The following is a 24,508-nucleotide window of genomic DNA, read 5'->3' on the forward strand; positions in this document are numbered from 1 at the left end:
GTGGAAGACTTCTGGATGAAGTCCCCACTCTCCCGGGTGAAGATCGTGTCTGCTGAGGAAGTCTGCTTCCCAGTTGTCCACTCCCGGGATGAACACTGCTGACAGTGCTATCACATGATTCTCTGCCCAGCGAAGAATCCTTGCAGCTTCTGCCATTGCCCTCCTGCTTCTTGTGCCGCCCTGTCTGTTCACATGGGCGACTGCCGTGATGTTGTCCGACTGGATCAATACCGGTTTTCCCTGAAGCAGAGGTTCTGCCTGGTTTAGAGCATTGTATATTGCTCTTAGTTCCAGAATGTTTATGTGAAGAGACGTTTCCAGGCTCGTCCATACTCCCTGGAAGTTTCTTCCTTGTGTGACTGCTCCCCAGCCTCTCAGGCTGGCGTCCGTGGTCACCAGGATCCAATCCTGTATGCCGAATCTGCGGCCCTCCAATAGATGAGCACTCTGCAACCACCACAGAAGAGACACCCTTGTCCTTGGAGACAGGGTTATCCGTAGGTGCATCTGAAGATGCGACCCTGACCATTTGTCCAACAGATCCCTTTGGAAAATTCTTGTGTGGAATCTGCCGAATGGAATCGCTTCGTAAGAAGCCACCATTTTTCCCAGGACTCTTGTGCATTGATGTACAGACACCTTTCCTGGTTTTAGGAGGTTCCTGACAAGCTCGGATAACTCCTTGGCTTTTTCCTCCGGGAGAAAAACCTTTTTCTGAACCGTGTCCAGAATCATCCCTAGGAACAGCAGACGAGTTGTCGGCATTAACTGGGATTTTGGAATATTCAGAATCCACCCGTGCTGTTTTAGCACTTCTTGAGACAGTGCTAATCCCATCTCTAGCTGTTCTCTGGACCTCGCCCTTATTAGGAGATCGTCCAAGTATGGGATAATTAATACGCCTTTTCTTCGAAGAAGAATCATCATCTCGGCCATTACCTTTGTAAAGATCCGAGGTGCCGTGGACAATCCGAACGGCAGCGTCTGAAACTGATAGTGACAGTTTTGTACAACGAACCTGAGGTACCCCTGGTGTGAGGGGTAAATTGGAACGTGGAGATACGCATCCTTGATGTCCAAGGATACCATAAAGTCCCCCTCTTCCAGGTTCGCTATCACTGCTCTGAGTGACTCCATTTTGAACTTGAACTTCTTTATGTACAGGTTCAAGGACTTCAGATTTAGAATAGGCCTTACCGAGCCATCCGGCTTCGGTACCACAAAAAGAGTAGAATAATACCCCTTCCCTTGTTGCAGAAGAGGTACCTTGACTATCACCTGCTGAGAGTACAGCTTGTGAATGGCTTCCAACACCGTCTCCCTTTCGGAGGGGGACGTTGGTAAAGCAGACCTCAGGAAACGGCGAGGTGGATCTGTCTCTAATTCCAACCTGTATCCCTGAGATATTATCTGCAGGATCCAGGGATCTACTTGCGAGTGAGCCCACTGCGCGCTGTAATTTTTGAGACGACCGCCCACCGTCCCCGAGTCCGCTTGAGAAGCCCCAGCGTCATGCTGAGGCTTTTGTAGAAGCCGGGGAGGGCTTCTGATCCTGGGAAGGAGCTGCGTGTTGCTGTCTCTTCCCTCGACCTTTGCCTCGTGGCAAATATGAATAGCCCTTTGCTCTCTTATTTTTAAAGGAACGAAAGGGCTGCGGTTGAAAAGTCGGTGCCTTTTTCTGTTGGGGAGTGACTTGAGGTAGAAAGGTGGATTTCCCGGCTGTAGCCGTGGCCACCAAATCTGATAGACCGACTCCAAATAACTCCTCCCCCCTTATACGGCAAAACTTCCATATGCAGTTTTGAATCCGCATCGCCTGTCCACTGTCGCGTCCATAAAGCTCTTCTGGCCGAAATGGACATAGCACTTACCCGTGATGCCAGTGTGCATATATCCCTCTGTGCATCACGCATATAAAGAAATGCATCCTTTATTTGTTCTAACGACAGTAAAATATTGTCCCTGTCCAGGGTATCAATATTTTCAATCAGGGATTCTGACCAAACTACCCCCGCACTGCCCATCCAGGCAGTTGCTACAGCTGGTCGTAGTATAACACCTGCATGTGTGTATATACTTTTTTGGATATTTTCCATCCTCCTATCTGATGGATCTTTAAGTGCGGCCGTCTCAGGAGAGGGTAACGCCACTTGTTTAGATAAGCGTGTTAGCGCCTTGTCCACCCTAGGAGGTGTTTCCCAGCGCTCCCTAACCTCTGGCGGGAAAAGGTATAATGCCAATAATTTCTTTGAAATTATCAGCTTTTTATCAGGGGCAACCCACGCTTCATTACACACGTCATTTAGTTCTTCTGATTCAGGAAAAACTATAGGTAGTTTTTTCATACCCCACATAATACCCTGTTTAGTGGTACCTGTAGTATCAGCTAAATGTAACGCCTCCTTCATTGCCAAAATCATATAACGTGTGGCCCTACTGGAAAATACGGTTGATTCGTCACCGTCACCACTGGAGTCATCGCCTGTGTCTGGGTCTGTGTCGACCGACTGAGGCAAAGGGCGTTTCACAGCCCCTGACGGTGTTTGAGTCGCCTGGACAGGCACTAATTGATTGTCCGGCCGTCTCATGTCGTCAAACGACTGCTTTAGCGTGTTGACACTATCCCGTAGTTCCATAAATAAAGGCATCCATTCTGGTGTCGACCCCCTAGGAGGTGACATCCCCATATTTGGCAATTGCTCCGCCTCCACACCAATATCGTCCTCATACATGTCGACACACACGTACCGACACACAGCAGACACACAGGGAATGCTCCTAATGAAGACAGGACCCACTAGCCCTTTGGGGAGACAGAGGGAGAGTTTGCCAGCACACACCAAAAGCGCTATATATATATCAGGGATAGCCTTATAATAAGTGCTCCCCTATAGCTGCTTTGTTATATAAAAATATCGCCATAAATTTGCCCCCCCTCTCTGTTTTACCCTGTTTCTGTAGTGCAGTGCAGGGGAGAGACCTGGGAGCCGTCCTGACCAGCGGAGCTGTGAGAGGAAATGGCGCCGTGTGCTGAGGAGATAGGCCCCGCCCCTTTTCCGGCGGGCTCGTCTCCCGCTATTTTGAGAAATCAGGCAGGGGTTAAATATCTCCATATAGCCTCTAGGGCTATATGTGAGGTATTTTTAGCCTTTATAGGTACTCATTTTGCCTCCCAGGGCGCCCCCCTCCCAGCGCCCTGCACCCTCAGTGACTGCCGTGTGAAGTGTGCTGAGAGGAAAATGGCGCACAGCTGCAGTGCTGTGCGCTACCTTTAGAAGACTGCAGGAGTCTTCAGCCGCCGATTCTGGACCTCTTCTGTCTTCAGCATCTGCAAGGGGGCCGGCGGCGCGGCTCCGGTGACCATCCAGGCTGTACCTGTGATCGTCCCTCTGGAGCTTGATGTCCAGTAGCCAAGAAGCCAATCCATCCTGCACGCAGGTGAGTTGACTCCTTCTCCCCTCAGTCCCTCGCTGCAGTGATCCTGTTGCCAGCAGGAATCACTGTAACATAAAAAACCTAGCTAAACTTTCTCTAAGCAGCTCTTTAGGAGAGCCACCTAGATTGCACCCTTCTCGGCCGGGCACAAAAATCTAACTGGAGTCTGGAGGAGGGTCATAGGGGGAGGAGCCAGTGCACACCACCTGATCGGAAAAGCTTTACTTTTTGTGCCCTGTCTCCTGCGGAGCCGCTATTCCCCATGGTCCTTTCAGGAACCCCAGCATCCACTAGGACGATAGAGAAAAAATTATATATATATATACACTGCTCAAAAAAATAAAGGGAACACTAAAATAACACATCCTAGATCTGAATGAAAGAAATATTCTTATTAAATACTTTGTTCTTTACATAGTTGAATGTGCCGACAACAAAATCACACAAAAATTATCAATGGAAATCAAATTTATTAACCCATGGAGGTCTGGATTTGGAGTCACCCTCAAAATTAAAGTGGAAAAACACACTACATGCTGATCCAACTTTGATGTAATGTCCTTAAAACAAGTCAAAATGAGGCTATATGTCCAACATATAGGCATTCGCGAAGGCCGGTGCCACATTGCTCCCCATGGCACAGCCTACCCGCTGAAGGTAGAACTGGCCACTTATCGGTGTCTTTCTGTCCAAATCACCTCTCGGATCGCCTAGACTGCGAACGATTCCTCCTAAATGATGGATGTCTATCTTTCCAAGAGATACGGGATCTGGAACGGAATGATGGATCTGTTCCATTCAGTCACCGGTACACCCTCTGGTCTTCATAATCGGATTGAACCGTTGTTAATTTCTTTTGTTTAAATTTTAAAAGATCTGGTCTATAAGTATTACACTGTTGTTCCAACCGGTCCCATTGTGCTTGAAGCCTTTTATCTTCTAATTGGGGTTTGAATTTCAAGGTGGCTGCCGCAAGTTTAGATCTAGTATCTGTTAGTATGGTACGTGCCTCGTCGATGACCAGCAGCATTAAATCTGAGCTGCATTTATTAAGGATGGATATCCATTTGCGGCAAAAGTCAGCACTATTGCGACCAATAGTTGGCATGTTTCTTATTCTGAAGCCGCGTGGGATCATTTTGGAACGGAAATAGTCCGATAATGATGTTCCATGTAGGAGGTAGTCAGTCTCTTTGTTGCGTAATTTCAAGAGTGTCTGGAAGATCTCATCAGTAGAAGATGGTTCTGGATGAACGCTAAGGTCGGTGCCAAACAGGATCTGAGTAGCTTGTTCTTCATTGTAGCTGAGTGTCTCTGCCAGATGTTGTTTAAGATCAATGAATGACAGAGTTCCCGAAGCAGTGGGAGATGACATGGTAACCTGTGAGGAGATCCAAGCTGGGCCCAAAAACCGCTGCTGGTGAGACTTCAGCTGAAGTAACGGTGGCGTGAACTCAAAAATTGGTCCGGTAAAAACAGGAACAAATGCAGAAAAAATAGAACAAGCAGAAAAAATATATAGTTACCCAACATAAGGTGTAACGAAGGTGCCTTGATACATAGGGAACGAAGCCAATTCCCAATAGAATACAAATGTACACATCCGGCACTCTGTGCAGCAATGGAAATGCCTGGGTGCCCTCCTAAAGATAATGCAGTATCTGTACCTTCCCCATCTGTACCTTCCCCACCCCAGAGGGTGTACCGGTGGCTGAATGGAACAGATCCATCATTCCGCTCCAGATCCCGTATCTCTTGGAAAGATAGACATCCATCATTTAGGAGGAATCGTTCGCAGTCCAACAGTGACAGTGATTTTTTAGTCACAGACTCGGAGGATCCTCAGACAACACAGACGGTCCCTTTAGCCAGGGCCACACGTTCAAAAGTCGACATGCGCGACCGGGAAGAACGCGACGTGGGGGCCAAAATCAAAGGATCTTCCAAGCCTCCCATCAACAAGGGGAGGAAGTAACGTTCAATCTGTCATCCCGTAACTTTTCACCTACTGAGTTAAACGTTTTAAACAAAGGATTATCCTTTGTCCCCACTTACCCTCATCGGGACCTTGATTGGAAGATTGACCTTTATGGGCTACACAGATCCCTGAAAACTAGGGAATTCTTTCAACATCAACGCGACAATGTGCCTGTTTATAAAACACCTTCCGTGTATATAAAAAAACGTCGTTTGACCCCGTTTCATCAAATGCTTCGTTAAAGACATTCAACCGTCTGCTGGACACAGCAATCACCAAATTTCATGCAGCTCAACCTATAGTTCACACCAACCTGACTAGAGCTGAACACAAAGCTTTACGAGATCTGTCACAATACCAGGATGTCATCTTTCGCCCCGCCGACAAGGGCGGTGGCATCGTCATACAGGATTCCACAAAATACATTTCTAACATTGACCATCTCCTTCACGATCAATCCACCTACCAACAGCTTTCCCAGAACCCCACGGAGGGATTTAAACGTGATCTGGATTCCGTTCTTTTGGAGGCCCATCAAGCAGGACATCTTGACAAAAAAATTTACAATTCATTAATCACCCCTTTCCCTATCACTCCAGTGTTATACACAATTCCCAAACTTCACAAAAATCCTGTGGACCCTCCCCCCCGACCGATTATTTCAGCCAGGGGGTCACTACTTCAGCCGATCTCACAGTTTCTGGACCAGCTAATTCAGCCATACATCATGGAACAACCCACGTTCCTTAAAGATACCACACAACCGACCAATATGCTGTTATGCACTTTAGATGACAAAAACCTTTACACGGTGATCCCTCACGACAGTGGCCTAGCAGCTATGGAATTGTTTTTGTTTCGACACCATTTTGATGCTATTCCTATCCCTTTGTTTCTTTCATTGTTGTCCAAAACCTTAAAACAAAATTATTTTATGCATAATGGACAGTAGTTTATCCAAACCACTGGGTGTGCGATGGGGTCCTCAGTGGCCCCATCGTTCGCCAATGTATATATGTTTCAGCAAGAAGATTAATTCTTCTTTTCATCTATGGAGACAGCAAACAAAATAGCGCTATACACACGGTATATAGACGACCTGCTAATCCTCTGGTCTGGCACCGAACAGGAATTAATCACCCTCATCGAACACATCAACACAGCTAACTCACCTATTAAATTCACGTACCAGATCAGCTCTACAAATATCAATTACTTGGACGTCACCATCGAGATCAAGGATAAGTGCATTCACACCAAATAATTCTCAAAACCCACGGATCGCAACACGCTTCTACATCACAGTAGTTGTCACCCCCCTGCACTTATACGCGGTTTACCCAGATCACAAATGCTTCGGGCAGCACGCATTTCGAGTGATCGTACCACTTTAGTCACGACGCTGGATCACATGATCCAAAAATTTGCTCATAGAGGCTATAAGTTACGGGAGCTTATGCGTTCCAGAAACTAAGTACTTAATATTCCCAGAGAACAACTGCTTTATAAAGTCCCACAACAACCACTACAATCACGGATTCCATTTGTTACTCGGTTTTCAACTGTCAGTAAAGTTCTTCCACGTGCCACCAAAGGTTTATGGCCTATTGTGACGGGTGACAAAGAATTACCCTGTTTCAAAGGCACCTCTTTGATGCCTAGCTACAAGAGGGGACCTAACCTCAGGGACTTTTTAGTGAAAACAAATATCACTCCAACTCTGAATGCCTCTACACAAGTTAAAAAACCAGGGTGCTATCGATGTGCATCCTGCACCACATGCAAATATTTGGAAACCGGTCACAGCTTTAATAACCCACATACGGGCAAGCAATACAAAATTAAACACGTGGTCACGTGTACGACATCATTTATTGTATATACCATAATCTGCCCATGTGGCTTATTATACGTCGGACAGACCATTAGAAACCTTAGGGACAGGATGGCGTTACATCGATCTGCCATCAAAGCATCGCTCGATGGCAAACCCGTGGACCAACCGGTTGCACGCCATTTTAAATTAAAGGGCCATCCACTATCTAGCCTGCGATATAAGATCATCGACCACATTCCGAGCCCTGTGAGAGGGGGCGACCGACATACAGCATTATCCAAATGTGAATCCAAATGGATTTTCTTATTGGATACATTATCACCAAATGGACTTAATGAAACATTCACTTGGAATGTATTTCTTTAATATTCACCTATACACCAGTCGGTGCCGGCCCATTTTTTCTCCCCCCCCCCCCCCTTTTCCCCTCCCCCGCCCGATCCCCCTTCCATCTTCCCTTTTCCTTTCCTCCCCCCTCCCCTTCCCTTCCTTTTTTGTCTCCCTGCGTTGATGTGTAGTAACCTAGTCGGGATCCAATCTAATGGCCTATTTATCGCATGTTAGCCCACCTATCTTATTATCTTATTGTGCAATTAGTTGCAATTTGTGTATTTTAATCCCTTTGTATCATATGCTGCTATAACCACGATTTGGGCTTTTCTCTATATTCCTCAGCTGATTACAAGTAACTTTTATCTTCTTATATGTTTTTAATGCAATTCACTTTCACTCATTATTCACCCTGCTTGGGTGTCATAAGTTACGTCTAGCACACACTTGACGATCACTGTTTACATTTTCCTCACAGCTCTGACAGGTCTCCCCGGCGCCTGTTTGCGCAACCGTTGCTTGGCAACGGACACGTCAGCTATGCGCCGCCCGTGTGACGTACCCGGAAGTCCCGGACACAGACGCCGGGAACACCTGCTCCTGCAGCTTTAAAAGGTGAGTGATTCATTCTGTGGGTTTGGTTCTTTCTTTCTGCACACTACACTGTACATGGGTATCCTTACCTGAGGAAAAGGCTTGATGCCTTGAAACGTCGTAAGACCTCCATGTTTTTCTATTTTTTGCACTTTATTGCCCTGTTTTGCACCATGCTTTGCATATAAAAGTTTTTTCAAGACCTTGGAGTGCCGCCTCTTGTCCTTTGCCAGATACACCTGAGCCACAGGTGGGGAAGGTACAGATACTGCATTATCTTTAGGAGGGTACCCAGGCATTTCCATTGCTGCACAGAGTGCCGGATGTGTACATTTGTATTTGTATATATATATATATATATATAAATAAATAAAAGATATAATATAGAGGGGATGCAGTCAATTTACCTCCAATCAAAATCCCGACACCAATTGACCGACAGTCAAAATCCCGACATGGTCAAAATCCTCGACCAGGTCAAAATCCCGACATGGACAAAATACAGACATTTAAAATACAGACAAAGTCAAAATACCGACATGTAAAATGCCGACAGGTCAAAATACCGACATGAGTTTTTAATTATTCTTTTCATTGAAACCGACTTGTTCATACTTTACCATCCCAGTGGACCTGGAGGGGGAATATAATATAGTGTGCCGAGCGAAGCGAGGCACCGTGCTTGAAGCATGGTGAGCGCAGCGAGCCATGCGAGACGAAAATACCGACATGTAAAATGTAATTGTAAAATGTAATTGTAAAATGTAAAAGTAAATGTAACATGTAAATGCAGACAGGTCAAAATAGCGACATGAGTATGCGAGGGGACGTAGTACACTTATATGGTGTCCATGTCGACATACACACACACAAACACAACGAAAAACGCATGTCGGTATTTTGACCTGTCGGCATTTTACATGTCGGTATTTTGACCTTGTCGGTATTGTGACCTTGTCGGTATTTTAAATGTCGGTATTTTGTCCATGTCAGGATTTTCACCTTGTCGGGATTTTGACCGTCGGTCAATTGGTGTCTGGATTTCGACTGTAGGGATTTTGATTGGAGGTATTTCATACCGATCCCAATATAGAGGACTCAAGGTAAGTAACACTGTCTGTACTATGGGGGTCATTCCGAGTTGATCGCTAGCTGCCGTTGTTCGCAGCGCAGCGATCAGGCTAAAAATCGGCATTTCTGCGCATGCGTATGGGCCGCAGTGCGCACGCGCGATGTACTTTCACAAAAAACTATGCCGTTTCACACAAGGTCGAGCGACGCTTTTCAGTTGCTCTGCTAATCGGTGAGTGATTGACAGGAATGGGGCGTCTCTGGGAGGCAACTGACCGTTTTCCGGGAGTGTGCTAAAAAACGCAGGCGTGTCAGGTAAAAACGCAGGCGTGTCAGGTAAAAACGCAGGCGTGCCTGGGGAAACGGGGGAGTGGCTGGCCGAACCAGCCACTCCCCCGTAAAAATGTTGATGCTATCTTTAAGGAGAAAGGAACTACAACAGATATTGAGTGCTACTCATCTCATGTACTGTATACTGTCATCAGTTCAAGAACAGATATTTCTCTAGAAGCTCAAACTTCCCTATTTATGACACAAATAGAAGCCACCACACCTTTATAACAAACCGTTTATTGATGTTCAGCTGTATAGCAGTATCCAGCTATTGACTGAAGTGTGACTTCACAGTTTCATTTTAATTCAGCTACATTGCACATACTGGTTTAGAAATAAGGTTATATTTGTACAGTGCGTTTTGTTTTTGGAATGTGTATTTTGACGTATATACCCTGTGTGTGTAAAATGCACCATGCATAGACAAGAGTGTTCAGTGTGATAGTATTGCTTTGTGTATGTTTCATACCACAGTCAACATGCATAGTATTGGAGTCGTTAGGATTATGGCCATTTGGTATTTGCATTTTAAATATTTACATCCTTTTAGGATGCTTATTAAGTAGTAACACTGGTAACAGAAGTGCTGCCATGTACCTGTAACACAAGTACTGAAAATAACCTTCATATATTGAATTATGGATGATTAGCCAGACGGACCTGGATGACAAATGCACCATCTGTATAATGTCTAAGTGATCCACACTGTTGAATTTAACTTATATTTGAACATATCATTTTTGTTCAGACAAACTGAAAGACACACACACCAGCACTAATGTATGTGCGAACATCCTCAGGAATTTGTGCCTGGACATGTTCTAAGTGTACAGCTACATAAACACAGAATTAAGGTGTGGGTTGTGAGCCTGCCAGCTTGGAGAAAGGTGTAGTGGAAGACGTGGGGGTGGAGAGACTAATCCTGTGAGGAATGTGCGGCTGGGTATGAGTGTATAGATAGTGGAGTCATCGTACCATGGAACAGCTTATTCCTATGTGGTTATGAGACGCGAGATAAGATGATAAAATCCATAGGGGGGTTTGGATGAGTGAGGTCATAAAAATCATTACACAGAAAAAGTGTAACATGTCAGTAACTTAGGTAGCACAAGTAACTGCAAAGGAAAAAGATGGTGCTCAAAGCAACAGTAGACATGGATGCGTAAACAGATACTTAGGAAACTTGTAACAAAGAAGGTAAATCACAAAAAAATTATAGGAAAGTTAAGTAACAAACAACAGATTCCAGCTTCAGAAGCTGGTTCCAGTAACAGATGTTGTTTGTGTTCCTCATCTTCAGAAGTGTACTTCTAGCAACTACTGCCATTGGGAGTAACTTGGGTCTTCAAGACTACTAAGTAAATAACAGAACATGTTGGGAGTTGTAATCGAACAACTGCTCCAGAGACTAGAGGCCTAAACTAATCTGTAACCATCTAGGGCACTCTGGTAGGATGCAGGGTGAGCAAGCGGAACTGTCCCATTGCCAGACATCAATGGCCGGTGATCTGAGTGCACCTCTGTCGAAGTGTCAAGCTTCCAGTGTGAGGCTCACTTGGGGTGCCCATATCTGCGCCCACAGCACCTGCAATGTCTACGTGCATAGGTGGAGTGATGTCCAAGTCCTGATCAAGGTCATCGTGTTCTTCTGTCATTCCAACAGTCTGTGGGGACACATCTAAAAAAAAAAAAAAAGTAATATGACAAATCATCAACAAGTAGCAGATGTATTAGCCACCTTCCAACATACGGAAGAAAAGATGAAAATGGCGCAGCGCTATCTTGTCACTGAGATGATTAATGTTTATGTTATGCTTGTGTCTGGTATAACTGTGTGAGAATGAACAGGTGGAATACTACAGGGTGGGGAATGAGGAAGGCACTGGCTTTACCTGCATATAGATTAGTTATACCCAGAAGCCATCGCCAGCTACGCATACTCAGATTACAATCATGTTGGAACAGACTGCAGAGAACAAAGGACCCCAACACTTAGAATTATATAATCTCATACATCATAACTGCATTTCACATCGTATGGTGCACTGCTTACATGGCCCTAAGACAGAGGTTTCAACGTGGTCCTCAAGGTACCCCAGCTATCCAGGTTTTAAGTTTATCCATGCTTGGCCACCGGTGACTTAAATAGCACCTCAGTCAATTGGAATTAACCATCTGTGCTGAGCCATGGATATACCTTAAACCTGGATCATTGGGGTATCTTGAGGACTGTGTTTGAGAACCTCTGCCCTAAGGAGATATTTGGATCACTGTAGTGTTATCAGGACTGTGCTTTCCTGTTATACAAGGCAAAACCAACCTGGTTTTGCCTTGTAAAATGTTTACGGCTTTAAAAATTCGTCCGGAGTCTCGGAGCTCCGGCTGTCTCGCACTTTATTACATCCGGTCCCTAAAGTTTTATTAAATTACTACTTACGTAAGTCTAAATTATAAACATACACATCCTTCTGGCTGACCTAAAGTTGCAGATGATGATTTTCAAGCGTATTTTTGCCTTTGGGACGTCTCTCTTCATGGTCCGGCATAGTCAGCCAGTATACGAACTCCATTTGAATTGCAACCTCTGTTCCATCATAGACATCTGCTGATGGAAACGCTGGCCATGCTCATCATTGACAGCCCCAAGAATTTCTTGGTTACCTTGGTTATGGCATAATAGGTCAACAGTATCTATGTTGCCACCAAATGGTCGACATGCACAAGGTCAACATGTGAAAGTTCGACACGAATGAAAAACTCATGTTGACCTTTTCAGGGGGTTTTTTGGTCTCAAATTTCTAGTGGATTTAACTGTTCATGTCAATTTTCATCAGCCATTACTGATCTTATTTGTGGCCCTGTACAAATTCCTCCTTTCAGTTTTGCATCACTTACATTTTGGAAATTTAGAAATTAAATGCATTAATACAGCAGAGTTTCTATCAATTGTATTTACAAGTTGTTTTATCAGTCCTAGTTTAGTATGCAGTGGAGGTAAATACACTTTTTCAGGATCCACTAAAGGGGTATTTAACACATCTTTCTGCCCTGGAATAGATTCACGTTGCAATGCCCCTGTCTGTCTGTGTATGACAGGCCATAAAGAATACTAAGATATGAAAGTGCCTGACGGAAAAATTAAAATGGCACTAGTCACTATTCCGATTTCTTGTGCATAAAAATCACATTGACCGGTGTTATCTATGAATATGAAGAATTTTCACCTATTGGACTATAAGAAGGACTGGAGAATGCAATCCCAAAACTCGCACTACAGCCCAGGTCAGCTCATTAGTGACTTACTGCAAGCTCTGCACTCTACACCTTTGCGTGTCCATTTTTTTGTAGATAACCCACCCCCTTGCCCTACGCCCTAGTAATACACCCTCCTAACACCTGTTCCCACTTACCCATGCAGTTATACCAGAAGCAAACCTAACATACACAATCATCACACAGTGACAGGGGGTGGTCTTCTGTTTGCCGGCGGTCGGGCTCCCGGCGCTCAGTATACCGGCGCCGGGAGCCCGACAGCCGGCATACCGACACTTATTTTCCCTCGTGGGGGTCCACGACCCCCATAGAGGGAGAATAAAATAGTGTGGCGCGCGTAGCGCGCCACCGTGCCCGTAGCGTGGCGAGCGCAGCGAGCCCGCAAGGGGCTCATTTGCGCTCGCCAAGCTGTCGGTAAGCCGGCGGTCGGGCTCCCGGCGCCGGGATGCTGGTCGCTGGGAGCCCGACCGCCGGCCAGCCGTAGTGAACCCGTGACAGGGTCTTTATATTAAGTCGACAGTAGCCATATCGACACGAGAATGTCAACATTCAGTATGTAAACACTAATAAAATGTCGACATGGTCACATTTCTCAGGTATTCCAGACCCCTAAACCTAATATTTTCCAATGTCGAAATTTTCTAGATGTTGACATTTTAACAATGTCAACATAACGGTCGACATTCTGGTGCCAACATTATGACTGCACAGTCAGGTACTAGAGGAATGTAGTAATAATAATAATAATAATAATAATAATAATAATAATAATAATAATAATATAATAATAGGATCACTTTACATTGAACTAGTATCCTGTGATTGTATGAGGGCATACTGCAGTATTGCTGGTGTACAATAATGTGGAAGATAGAGACTCACCAGCAAAGATAGAGTACTCACCAGAGGTATTTGGATGATCACCTCCTGTATTGTCACCTGGACCAAGTGTCACGGTGTCTGGTGGGTCATCAAGGTTTGCTAGAAAGAATATTTTGGTTAGTGCCCATCACTACCAAGCAGAAAATAATCCCCACATTCTAATGTGATTCCTCTACCTTAGGGTGATAAACACAGCAAAGTCATGTCACAGCGTGCACAGAAGCATAATACACAGGTTCGGTATGAAATACCGGTGGTCGGGATGTCCGCGGTGTCGAAGTATAAAAAATATTACATAGAGAGAACATACAGACTCCACTCATTATGAGTCGCTATGTTTGTAAATACGCGCAGCGAGCACAGCAATACATGGTGACATACGCATTTACACAGACATGCCACAAAGATAGATTCAACACATTTCATACAGCACATAAATTTAAACATATCAAGCACCAGACATCATAAGGTTTCCAATTATATAATGGAATATAACATCATGTATGTGTATTATTGGAGCGGACCGAATCCGAACATCAGTGTACAAAGACGTAGGTACATGTATGTGTGAAATGTTCGTTCAAATCAGACATTATAGGCCATAACACTGTCCCAGCATGCTCTATAGGTTGAATGTTGTCCCACACCCAACCAGTGGTCCCGTGACCGCCGAGTGCATATAGAGGATGTCTCGTCCTCCTCCCTGTCTTCCCCAAATATAGTCAAGTGTTTGATTTGCGAAATGAATACATACGTGTGTCTAGGTCACAGATTATTGTCTGAAATATTTTTCTTATGCTAATAATTTATGGCAGTTGTTGTGTACTGCCAAAGGGTGGATTGTCGAAGTAAAAATATTACATAGAGAGAACATACAGACTCCACACATTATGAGTCGCTATGCTTGCAAATACGTGCAGCGAGCACAGCAATATATGGTAACATACGCATTTACACAGACATGCCACAAAGATAGATTCAACACATATTTCATATAGCACATAAATTTAAACTTATTAAGCACCAGACATCATAAGGATTCCAATTATATAATGGAATATGACGTCATGTATGTGTATTATTGGAGCGGAGCAAGATGGACATGTCGTGCTTGGTATCAAAGTAACCAGATTAATGTGTAGATTCATTTGATGCCTGTGATTAAGTTGTAGCACATTGCCATGAGTAGATATGATTAAATGTATGAAAGCTAAAGTCACTCTTATTAGAACAATGGATTTCCTGGAAGACAGCATGCCTGCAGCTTGGTAACAGTGGCTATCTCCTGGAATTACACCATCAAGGCTGGATGTTGCTTGCATATGAACTGACCAATGACTCATCACGAATGAGAAAGTTCCCTCCCCTAGACTAATAACAAGAGATCTGTGCACGCCCCCAACAGACTCAGTGTATTGCTGATCACACACACAGAAGTCGCTGTTTTTCCCATGGGTCCTGAGCGAGATGGAGTGTTGGTAATATTTTGCTGATGTTAGCTGGTGTTGAGGCACAGCTAAAGATGGAGGAACTGGAGCGATTATAAAGTGCATTGAGGGAGATGGTGATATATTGCTGGCCGTGTCTGTAATGAATTAATTTGCAATAACTGCTGTGTAAACTATAACCATGTTACTATATATATACTGTACATTGTAATATATTGAATGCATACCCTTTTAATAACAAATATATACATCAATGAGCTTTGGAACTCAGATAATGTGTAGGTGTATTGTTTTCTCTTATGGGATGTAGTGTTTTGCGATGTATAGCGCACATTCATAGCACATGGTAATGAGATGCGCAGGCGTCCATAGTATATAATAGAGCTGGCATTTTAAATATTTGTTAGAAAGTAATTTGACTTGAACAGCGGTCACATGACCAACAGCGGCATCCTGTCACTGAAGAGCCCTACATCAGAGGGGGGTAAGTAGGTTAACCCTCCCCTTCGCCGAACGCATACTGCATACACAATGCCAAACTATTTTCCTGCACATGTTACATGCAGTCACCAACTGTACTGTATTAATTGAGGTTTTAATCTGCACACTATAGATTTTAGTGTGATTATGCAGTGCCAATAAAAGATGACCCATTGGCAGCTCGCATTCTGAAGAGTAGATTTAGACTCCGCATAACTCCCCTCTTCTAGCCATTCACCCAGGCTGAATTTCCAATAAGGCTAAGTTTCAGATGAAGTAGACTTTTAAATCCAGTCTTATGTACATACTTGCAGATTACAAAGCCCCCAAAGACATTCATCACTTCACAGTCTGCTCCCTGCATTTCTAGGAATCTCAGCCATCTTTCAGCTTCTCTTCATTAAATAAATATTACTCCTGTCAGTCCCCAATACCATTAAACACCTGTTTTTCGTCCCATCACACTGATTGTTATCGCTGCCTGGCAACATTATTATTCCGAAATACAGACTTTTTTGAGTGAGAGTGAGATAGTGAAACCTTTGTTTTTTGATGGTTCAATGTACACAAACTTTGTTTAATACACAAAGTTATTAAAAATATTGTATTAAATGACCTTCAGGCTGTGTGTATAAGGTGTATATGAAACATAAATGAATTGTGTGAATGTAGACACACTTTGTTTAATGCACAAAGTTATAAAAAATATTGGCTAAAATAACCTTCAGGCTGTGTGTATAAGGTGTATATGTGAAATAAATGCATTCTGTGCTTAGATTTAGGTCCCATCACCATGATATCTCATTATGGTATGCAATTATTCCAAAATACGGAAAAATCCCATATCCAAAATACCTCTGGTCCCAAGCATTTTGGATAAGGGAGACTCAACCTGTATATGAGAGAAGGAACATAACAGATAAGGTGGTGAGATTTACACACCAGCACACCACTAACACACAACAACTAGCAACAGCTGGTAACAACAACAGCAACATATGAACAGGTGACTATAGAACAAGAACCTGCAGAAAAGTCTATACACTGAGGCGGGCGCCCAATATCCCTTATGGGACTACGAGAAAAGGATTTACCGGTAGGTATTAAAATCCTATTTTCTCTAGCATCCATAAATTGGGGATTACGGATAGTACAGAGAGAGCTTTAATGATAACTACATAATGCAAATATTCTACAAAGTATTATATTTATTAACAGTGCTCTAACCTATTTTAGGTAAATGATAGGGGATTAACTCAGACCTTACCATATATTTGAGGGGTACCAATAATACATGTTACTTTAAAAAAATTTCAATGATGGATAATAGATGCAGACTGTATCCCAACTACACAGATTATATACATGATTTCTCTATAGAAAGCAGCAAAGAAAATTGCAAATGATTTCTAAAAACACAGAAAAAATAAAAAATCAAAATCAAAGAAAAGTTGGTTTGTTAGTTTCACCACTCTAATGATGGAACATCATTTATTTGAGAAGACCAAGATAGCTTGTAGGTTAGATGATAGTATTGAGCTCTACTGACTCATTCAGTCCTTCTGGAAAGATGCTATTCATCTGAAACATCTAGAAGACCTCTTGTCTGCAGAGTCTCATATCTATCTCCTCCACGTAGTGTTTATGATACAGATTCCGAACCTATCAGTTTCAAGCACTTGGGATCACCATTGTGGAAAACGTCATAGGTATATGCAATTGCGGTCGAATTCCCGAAAATGTCAAAAAACGGAACATTTTCGCAAAAAAAAAAAAAAATTGACAATGCAATTCAGTACTTTTCGCAAAAAAAACGGACTTTCCAAATTCGACTTTTTGAAATTCGACATTTGTCAAATTCGACATTTCTGCAATGGTACAAATGCGGCAATTCAACAAAAGTATATTCAATTGAAGTTTGTAAATTCGACAACAGTGCTTTTAGACAGTAAATTCGTCATTTTCAATCCGCCACACTTTGGTGGCGGAATCTAATATTTTTTTTTTTAAAAACATGTTTTTTTTGGTGTTTTTATTATTGGTAATAGCATATATCTATTTATAATAGAAGGGATTAGGTACTTGGTTTGTCTATTTTGGAGGCACAAGTATTATTTATATATTTTTAAAAATATTATTATTATTTTTTAAATGGAATGGTAAAAATCAGAAAAAAAATTGCGTGGGGTCCCCCCCTCCAAAGCATAACCAGCCTCGGGCTCTTCGAGCCGGTCCTGGTTCTAAAAATCCGGGGGGGAAATGGAAAGCGTAGGGGTCCCCCGTATTTTTTACACCAGCATCGGGCTCCACTAGCTGGACAGATGCCACAGCCGGGGGTCACTTTCATACAGCGCCCTGCGGCCGTGGCATTAAATATCCAACTAGTCACCCCTGGCCGGGGTACCCTGGGGGAGTGGGGACCCCTTCAATCAAGGGGTCCCCCCCCCAGCCACCCAAGGGCCAGGGGTGAAGCCCGAGGCTGTCCCCCCCCATCCAAGGGCTGCGGATGGGGGGCTGATAGCCTTGAGAAAAATGAAAGAATATTGTTTTTTCCAGTAGTACTACTACAAGTCCCAGCAAGCCTCCCCCGCAAGCTGGTACTTGGAGAACCACAAGTACCAGCATGCGGGAGAAAAACGGGCCCGCTGGTACCTGTAGTTCTACTGGGGGAAAAATATACCCAAATAAAAACAGGAGACACACACCGTGATAGTAAAACTTTATTTCACACTTGCCGACACACACATACTTACCTATGTTGACCCGCCGACTGCCACGCCCCCCTCGTCATTGAAGAATCCGGGGTACCTGTGAAAAAAATTATACTCACCTGATCCAGTGTCCAGATTATAATCCACGTACTTGGCAAAAAAAAAAAAAACGAACACCCGGACCAGGCGGACTGAAAGGGGTCCCATGTTTACACATGGGACCCCTTTCCCCGAATACAGAGACCCCCCCCCCGTGACTCCTGTCACAGAAAGGTCTCTTCAGCCAATCAGGAAGCGCCACTTCGTGGCAATCTCCTGATTGGCTGTATGCGCGTCTGAGCTCAGACAGCGCATCGTACAGCTCCCTCCATTAGTTTCAATGGTGGGAACTTTGCGGTCAGCGGTGGGGTTACCCGCGGTCAGCGGCTGACCGCGGGTGACCTCACCGCTAACCGCAAAGGTCCCACCATTGAAAGTAATGGAAGGAGCTGTACAATGCGCGTCTGAGCTTAGACGCGCAGAGCCAATCAGGTGAGTGCCACGAAGTGGCGCTTCCTGATTGGCTGAAGAGACCTTTCTGTGACAGGAGTCACAGGGGGGTTCTCTGTATTCGGGGAAAGGGGTCCCATGTGCAAACATGGGACCCCTTTCAGTCCGCCTGGTCCGGGTGTTCGTTTTCTTTCTTTGCCAAGTACGTGGATTATAATCTGGACACTGGATCAGGTGAGTATAATTTTTTTCACAGGTACCCCGGATTCTTCAGTGACGAGGGGGGCGTGGCAGTCGGCGGGTCAACATAGGTAAGTATGTGTGTGTCGGCAGGTGTGAAATAAAGTTTTACTTTCACGGTGTGTGTGTCTCCTGTTTTTATTTGGGTATTTTTTCCCCCCAGTAGAACTACAGGTACCAGCGGGCCCGTTTTTCTCCCGCATGCTGGTACTTGTGGTTCTCCAAGTACCAGCTTGCGGGGGAGGCTTGCTGGGACTTGTAGTACTACTGGAAAAAACAATATTCTTTCATTTTTCTCAAGGCTATCAGCCCCCCATCCGCAGCCTTGGATGGGGGGGGGGGAAGCCTCGGGCTTTACCCCTGGCCCTTGGGTGGCTGGGGGGGGTGGGACACCTTGATTGAAGGGGTCCGCACTCCCCCAGGGTACCCCGGCCAGGGGTGACTAGTTGGATATTTAATGCCACGGCCGCAGGGCGCTGTATAAAAGTGACCCCCGGCTGTGGCATTATCTGTCCAGCTAGTGGAGCCCGATGCTGGTGTAAAAAATACGGGGGACCCCTACTCTTTTTGTTCCCCGTATTTTTTGCACCAGCACCAGGCGCAGAGCCCGGTGCTGGTTTTAAAAATACGGGGGATCCCCTGTCAGTTTTTCCCCCGGATTTTTAGAACCAGGACCGGCTTGAAGAGCCCGAGGCTGGTTATGCTTTGAAGGGGGGACCCCACGCAATTTTTTTTCGGGTTTTTTCCCGGTTTTTAAAAATCGGATCAAAATCCGTCAAATCGTCCGTTTTTCGACAGCGGAACTGTCGAATCCATTTTCTATTGAATATGTTGAATTTCGGCACCCACTTGCCGGAATTCGACGGTCGAATTGTGTCCAATTAAAAAACGGGCGAAAAATTGCCGCGATTCGCCGGCAATTGCATATACCCCATAATGTTTAGACAAGCTATGTGTCTGAATACGTTTAACTATGTTTCTCCGGTGTTCCAAGAACCGAATTTTAAGGGCTCGAGTGGTGCGACCTATATATCTCTTGTTACAACCACACACCAACATATAGACCACATATGATGTGTCACAATTAATAAAACTTTTGCTTTCATACATTTTTTCTGTCTTATGAAAAGGGATTTTTTTGGGTCCGATTTACTATAAAGTTGCATGTTATACATTTCAGTTTGGACTGATGTCGTCCTAGACAATTTTTACTATGTGTTGTATCGCTATTGGGTTCTTTGATAATTCTAAGATGACTGGGTGCCAAGAGGTTCTTAAAGGACTTATTACGGAAAATTAATCGGGGTTCCTGTGTTAGTGACGGAAGAAGTTGGGTGTCTTGTTACAAAATATGGTAATTTTTTTAATTTTTTTTCTGATTTCAGAATGGCAGTTGTTGAATGTTGAAATGAAGGCTACCTCCTCAATTTGACATGTATTAGTTTCTTTTTTCCAATTGGGAACCAGCAAGTTGTCTCTTTTTCTTTTCCTAACTTCTTCTAAGGCAGTTTGAATGAGCAATTTCGGGTAGCCTCTAGTGATGAAGGAATCCGTCATTTTCTTTGCCTGAACATCAGATGAGTTCAGGTCAGAACAATTCCTTTTCAGACGCAAAAGTTGGCTTTTGGGAATGCTTCTCTTCCAAGGCATATAGTAACTGCTCTGAAAATGTAGATAAGCGTCCGTCCCTACTTCCTTGGAGTAATTGGTGGTGTGGATCTTATTATCTCTCACCTCCAAGGAGATGTCCAAGAAATTCATATTGTGAGGGTGAAAAGAATGTGAAAAGGACAAATTAAAAGAATTGGAATACTGTCTGCATCTATTATCCATCAATGATAATTTTTTAAAGTAACATGTATTATTGGTACCCCTCAAACATATGGTAAGGTTTGAGTTAATCAGCTTTCATTTACCTAAAACAGGTTACAGCACTGTTAATAAATATAATACTTAGTAGAATATTTGCATTATGTAGCTAACATTAAAGCTCTCTCTCAGTTATCCTCAGTTTATGGAGATTATATGTGAAAAATGGGCCATGTCACTATATAGTTAAAAATCTGACTAAATGTACATTTGTTAGTATTATTTCTTACAATGAATTATGTGGTTTTTATTATTATTATTATTGTTTGTTTATAAGTTTACTCATCATATTAAGAAAGGGCAATATTCAGCCCTTATGAGCCATAACATGTGGTGTACGTCTTTGCGGTCATGTGATCACAACAACGGTGCTGCGATGCGGTTCACACCCCTGGAAGCGGCTGTGCGCTGCGTGTCAGTGTGATTTTCCGCCCGCTGCCTCTGGAGCGAGTGATCACATGACCGCATCGACATCACAATCAGGAACAACTTGTGTTCCATAGCTCGGAAGCCAGTTATTAATACTTGTCACGTGATCTGCAGTTACTCCGAACCCAAAAGTTTTTCACTATATTAGCGAAACAGAGGTTTCTCTGTCCCCATGACTCCCCGCTATTTTACGAGGGGGGAAACACGTGACTATTTCACGTCTCATTATGGAGTGAATTAAGGTATATAACCCGGAAATCGGCTGGTGATGCGTGTCACCGATAGGATGTCACGTGACCACCTGGATACCCTGAACCCGGAAGTGATTCACCTCTATATTATTAATCAATGTCTTTCCTTATAAATGCTTTTTAAAAATATAATTGTTCCAACTGAGTCTGTCTTAGGATTGTATTAGGATCATTAATAAAGGTAATTTCATTTTTTTTTTGTTATATTAATGTGAAACAAAGGATTGAATGAACAGCTGTTGATTAATTGGCAGCCATTAAGGGTATAAATACCCTCACAGCTACACTTTCTCACCTTTGAAAAAGCTGCAGTGTTTGCAGCGAAATGCGTTAGATAGTTCCTGGGTCACTTTCACATGCTTGATCGCTGCATCTGTGCACCCGGACCAAATACTGGACCCGCTATCTGGCAGAAAAATCGTGGTGGATAAACCGTGTCTGGAGTACAATCAGCCTTTTTCCACAAGAAGGACGCTGCATACTAGTGAGCAGGGCCGTAACTACGTGTGTGCCAAGTGGGCTTGGCACACAGCGCAGTTGCCCTGAGGGCGCACGGCCAGCGGCATGTAATGAGTCAAATTGACTCATTACATGCCGCCTCTGCTGTGTGCGCCGTGCTGGAGGGAGAAGAGACCAGCGCCGGGCAGCGGACAAGGAGGAGGAGGGAGGGGGAGCAGGGAGTCGCAGCAGCGCTATTTCATTGGTAGTAAGCGCCGCTGCAGCATGCCCCTCTCCTTCTGTATTGGCTGCCCGGCGCTGCTATGGATGCTGGGATGCGGTTCCTTCATCCCAGCATCCACAGCAGCGCCAGGCACCCAATACGGAAGAAGAGGGGGATGCTGCAGCGGCGCTTACTACCAATGAAATAGCGCTGCTGCGGCTCCCTGCTCCCCCTCCCTCCTCCTCCACCTCACCTCACTGCCTGCACCGAGAGGGAGATGCCAGCACGAGGAGCCTGTCAGCGGGGATAAGGTAAGTATATCCCTCTCTCTCTCTCTCAGGGGGACACCGTCTGCCGCAATGTGTAAAAAGGGGGCCTGGCTGCCACAATGTGTAAAAAGGGGTCCTAGCTGCCGCAATGTGTAAAAAGGCGTCCTGGCTGCCGCAATGGGGGACTGGCTGCCGCAATGTGTAAAAAGGGGTCCTGGCTGCCGCAATGGGGGACTGGCTGCCGCAATGTGTAAAAAGGGGGCCTGGCTGCCGCAATGTGTAAAGAGGGGGCCTGGCTGCCGCAATGTGTAAAAAGGGGGCCTGGCTGCCACAATGTGTAAAAAGGGGTCCTGGCTGCCGCAATGTGTAAAAAGGGGTCCTGGCTACCGCAATGTGTAAAAAGGGGGACTGGCTGCCGCAATGTGTAAAAAGGGGGACTGGCTGCCATAATGTGTAAAAAGGGGGAATGGCTGCCGCAATGTGTAAAAAGGGACTGGCTGCCGCAATGTGTAAAAAGGGGTCCTGGCTGCCGCAATGTGTAAAGAGGGGGCCTGACTGCCGCAATGTGTAAAAAGGGGGACTGGCTGCCGCAATGTGTAAAAAGGGGGACTGGCTGCCGCAATGTGTAAAAAGGGGGTCTGGCTGCCGCAATGTGTAAAGAGGGGGCCTGGCTGCCGCAATGTGTAAAGAGGGGGACTGGCTGCCGCAATGTGTAAAAAGGGGGACTGGCTGCCGCAATGTGTAAAAAGGGGGACTGTCTGCCGCAATGTGTAAAAAGGGGGACTGTCTGCTGTAATGTATAAAAGGGGCTCTACCTGGTGTAGTGGCACTACTGTGCAGCGTAATTTGAATAATGTAGACTACTGTGCACCGTAGTATGAATTGCTATTATTTTGTGGCCACGCCCCTTCCCTGTGAAGCCACGCCCCTATAAATTTTTCGCACGCCTACGGCGCGCACTGCCCCTATCTTGCATGGGGGGGGGGGGGGCGCACCACTGTCGTTTCTTGCACACAGCGCTAAAATGCCTAGTTACGGCACTGCTAGTGAGGATCCCAAACCCTGGACATTATCTCCATGCTTAAGGGACAACTCTAAAGGGACAACACCTCCAGCAGTGCCACTGTGGTGAAGTTACATTAATGGGACTGTGCATCAATCATTTATCACTCCTTTCCAACCCATCTGCAGTCCAGTTCACATTCACTAGGAACGGACAACACCTTGTATGCAGCTTTCACCATTGTGACCCTTTTTTAACATTGTTTTTATTCTTGTGCATATTGTTATTAAATGTATATTTTTTTAATTCAATCCTTCTCATTCACATTTACTCTCATTATTGAGAACCGCTGCTACCTTTTGTTGGTTTGTGTATCTTTTGTGTATTGGGTTTGACTAATCCCATTTTTGTAGCAGCAGCATTAGAAGAACAACACCTGCATGTGCCCGATTCTTAGCCTTTGGCTTTCTATTCCTTATCCACATCAGCCTGCAGGATATGTAGGAAACGTCCCAAGGGAAACACTGGAAGCAGATACGTGCTTTCCTCGCACCAAGAGACATATCTCCTCCAGATATGATGATAGTGTTCTGACGTCACAGGTTTTCTGTCCTGAACCATGGTAGCAATAACCTTCTTGGAAAGGCCTTTGTGAGCTAGGATGTTCCGCTCAACCTTCATGTGGTCAAACAAAGTCGCCTTAAGTCCGGGTAGACAAACGGTCCTTGTTGAAGATCTCTTCGTAGTGGTAGAAGCCAAGGGTCTTCGACGGACAGGTCTGGAAGATCTGCGTACCACGCCCTCTGAGGCCAATCAGAATTGCCTGGACACCTTGATTCTAGATTCTCTTTAGCATCCTTGGGAGCAATGGAATTGGAGGAAACAGGTAGACTAGCCAGTACGGCCAAGGCGACGTCAGTGTGTC

At 44.6% G+C, this 24,508-nt stretch overlaps 1 protein-coding gene and 1 long non-coding RNA gene across 7 annotated transcripts in view; one reads left to right on the plus strand and one right to left on the minus strand.

Moving 5' to 3' along the window:
• The window catches only part of LOC134969198 (uncharacterized), a 56,958-nt gene that overhangs the window by 3,257 nt on the left and 29,193 nt on the right, over positions 1–24,508 (plus strand). Inside the window, exon 3 of the long non-coding RNA XR_010189429.1 lies at positions 8,059–8,195. This is a non-coding gene — a long non-coding RNA (uncharacterized LOC134969198). The remainder of the gene's footprint in view (positions 1–8,058; positions 8,196–24,508) is intronic.
• The window catches only part of BSCL2 (BSCL2 lipid droplet biogenesis associated, seipin), a 142,558-nt gene continuing 127,849 nt past the window's right edge, over positions 9,800–24,508 (minus strand). For all 6 annotated transcript variants that reach the window (XM_063944976.1, XM_063944979.1, XM_063944981.1 and 3 more), the window contains 2 exons: positions 13,755–13,832; positions 9,800–11,256 (listed from right to left, as the gene is read on the minus strand). In XM_063944976.1, the coding sequence (XP_063801046.1) occupies positions 11,072–11,256; positions 13,755–13,832 (263 nt within the window). In that variant the 3' untranslated portion in view covers positions 9,800–11,071. The remainder of the gene's footprint in view (positions 11,257–13,754; positions 13,833–24,508) is intronic.

The sequence above is a fragment of the Pseudophryne corroboree genome, chromosome 11 (genome assembly GCF_028390025.1).
Source record: "Pseudophryne corroboree isolate aPseCor3 chromosome 11, aPseCor3.hap2, whole genome shotgun sequence".
NCBI classification, from domain to species: Eukaryota; Metazoa; Chordata; class Amphibia; order Anura; family Myobatrachidae; genus Pseudophryne; species Pseudophryne corroboree.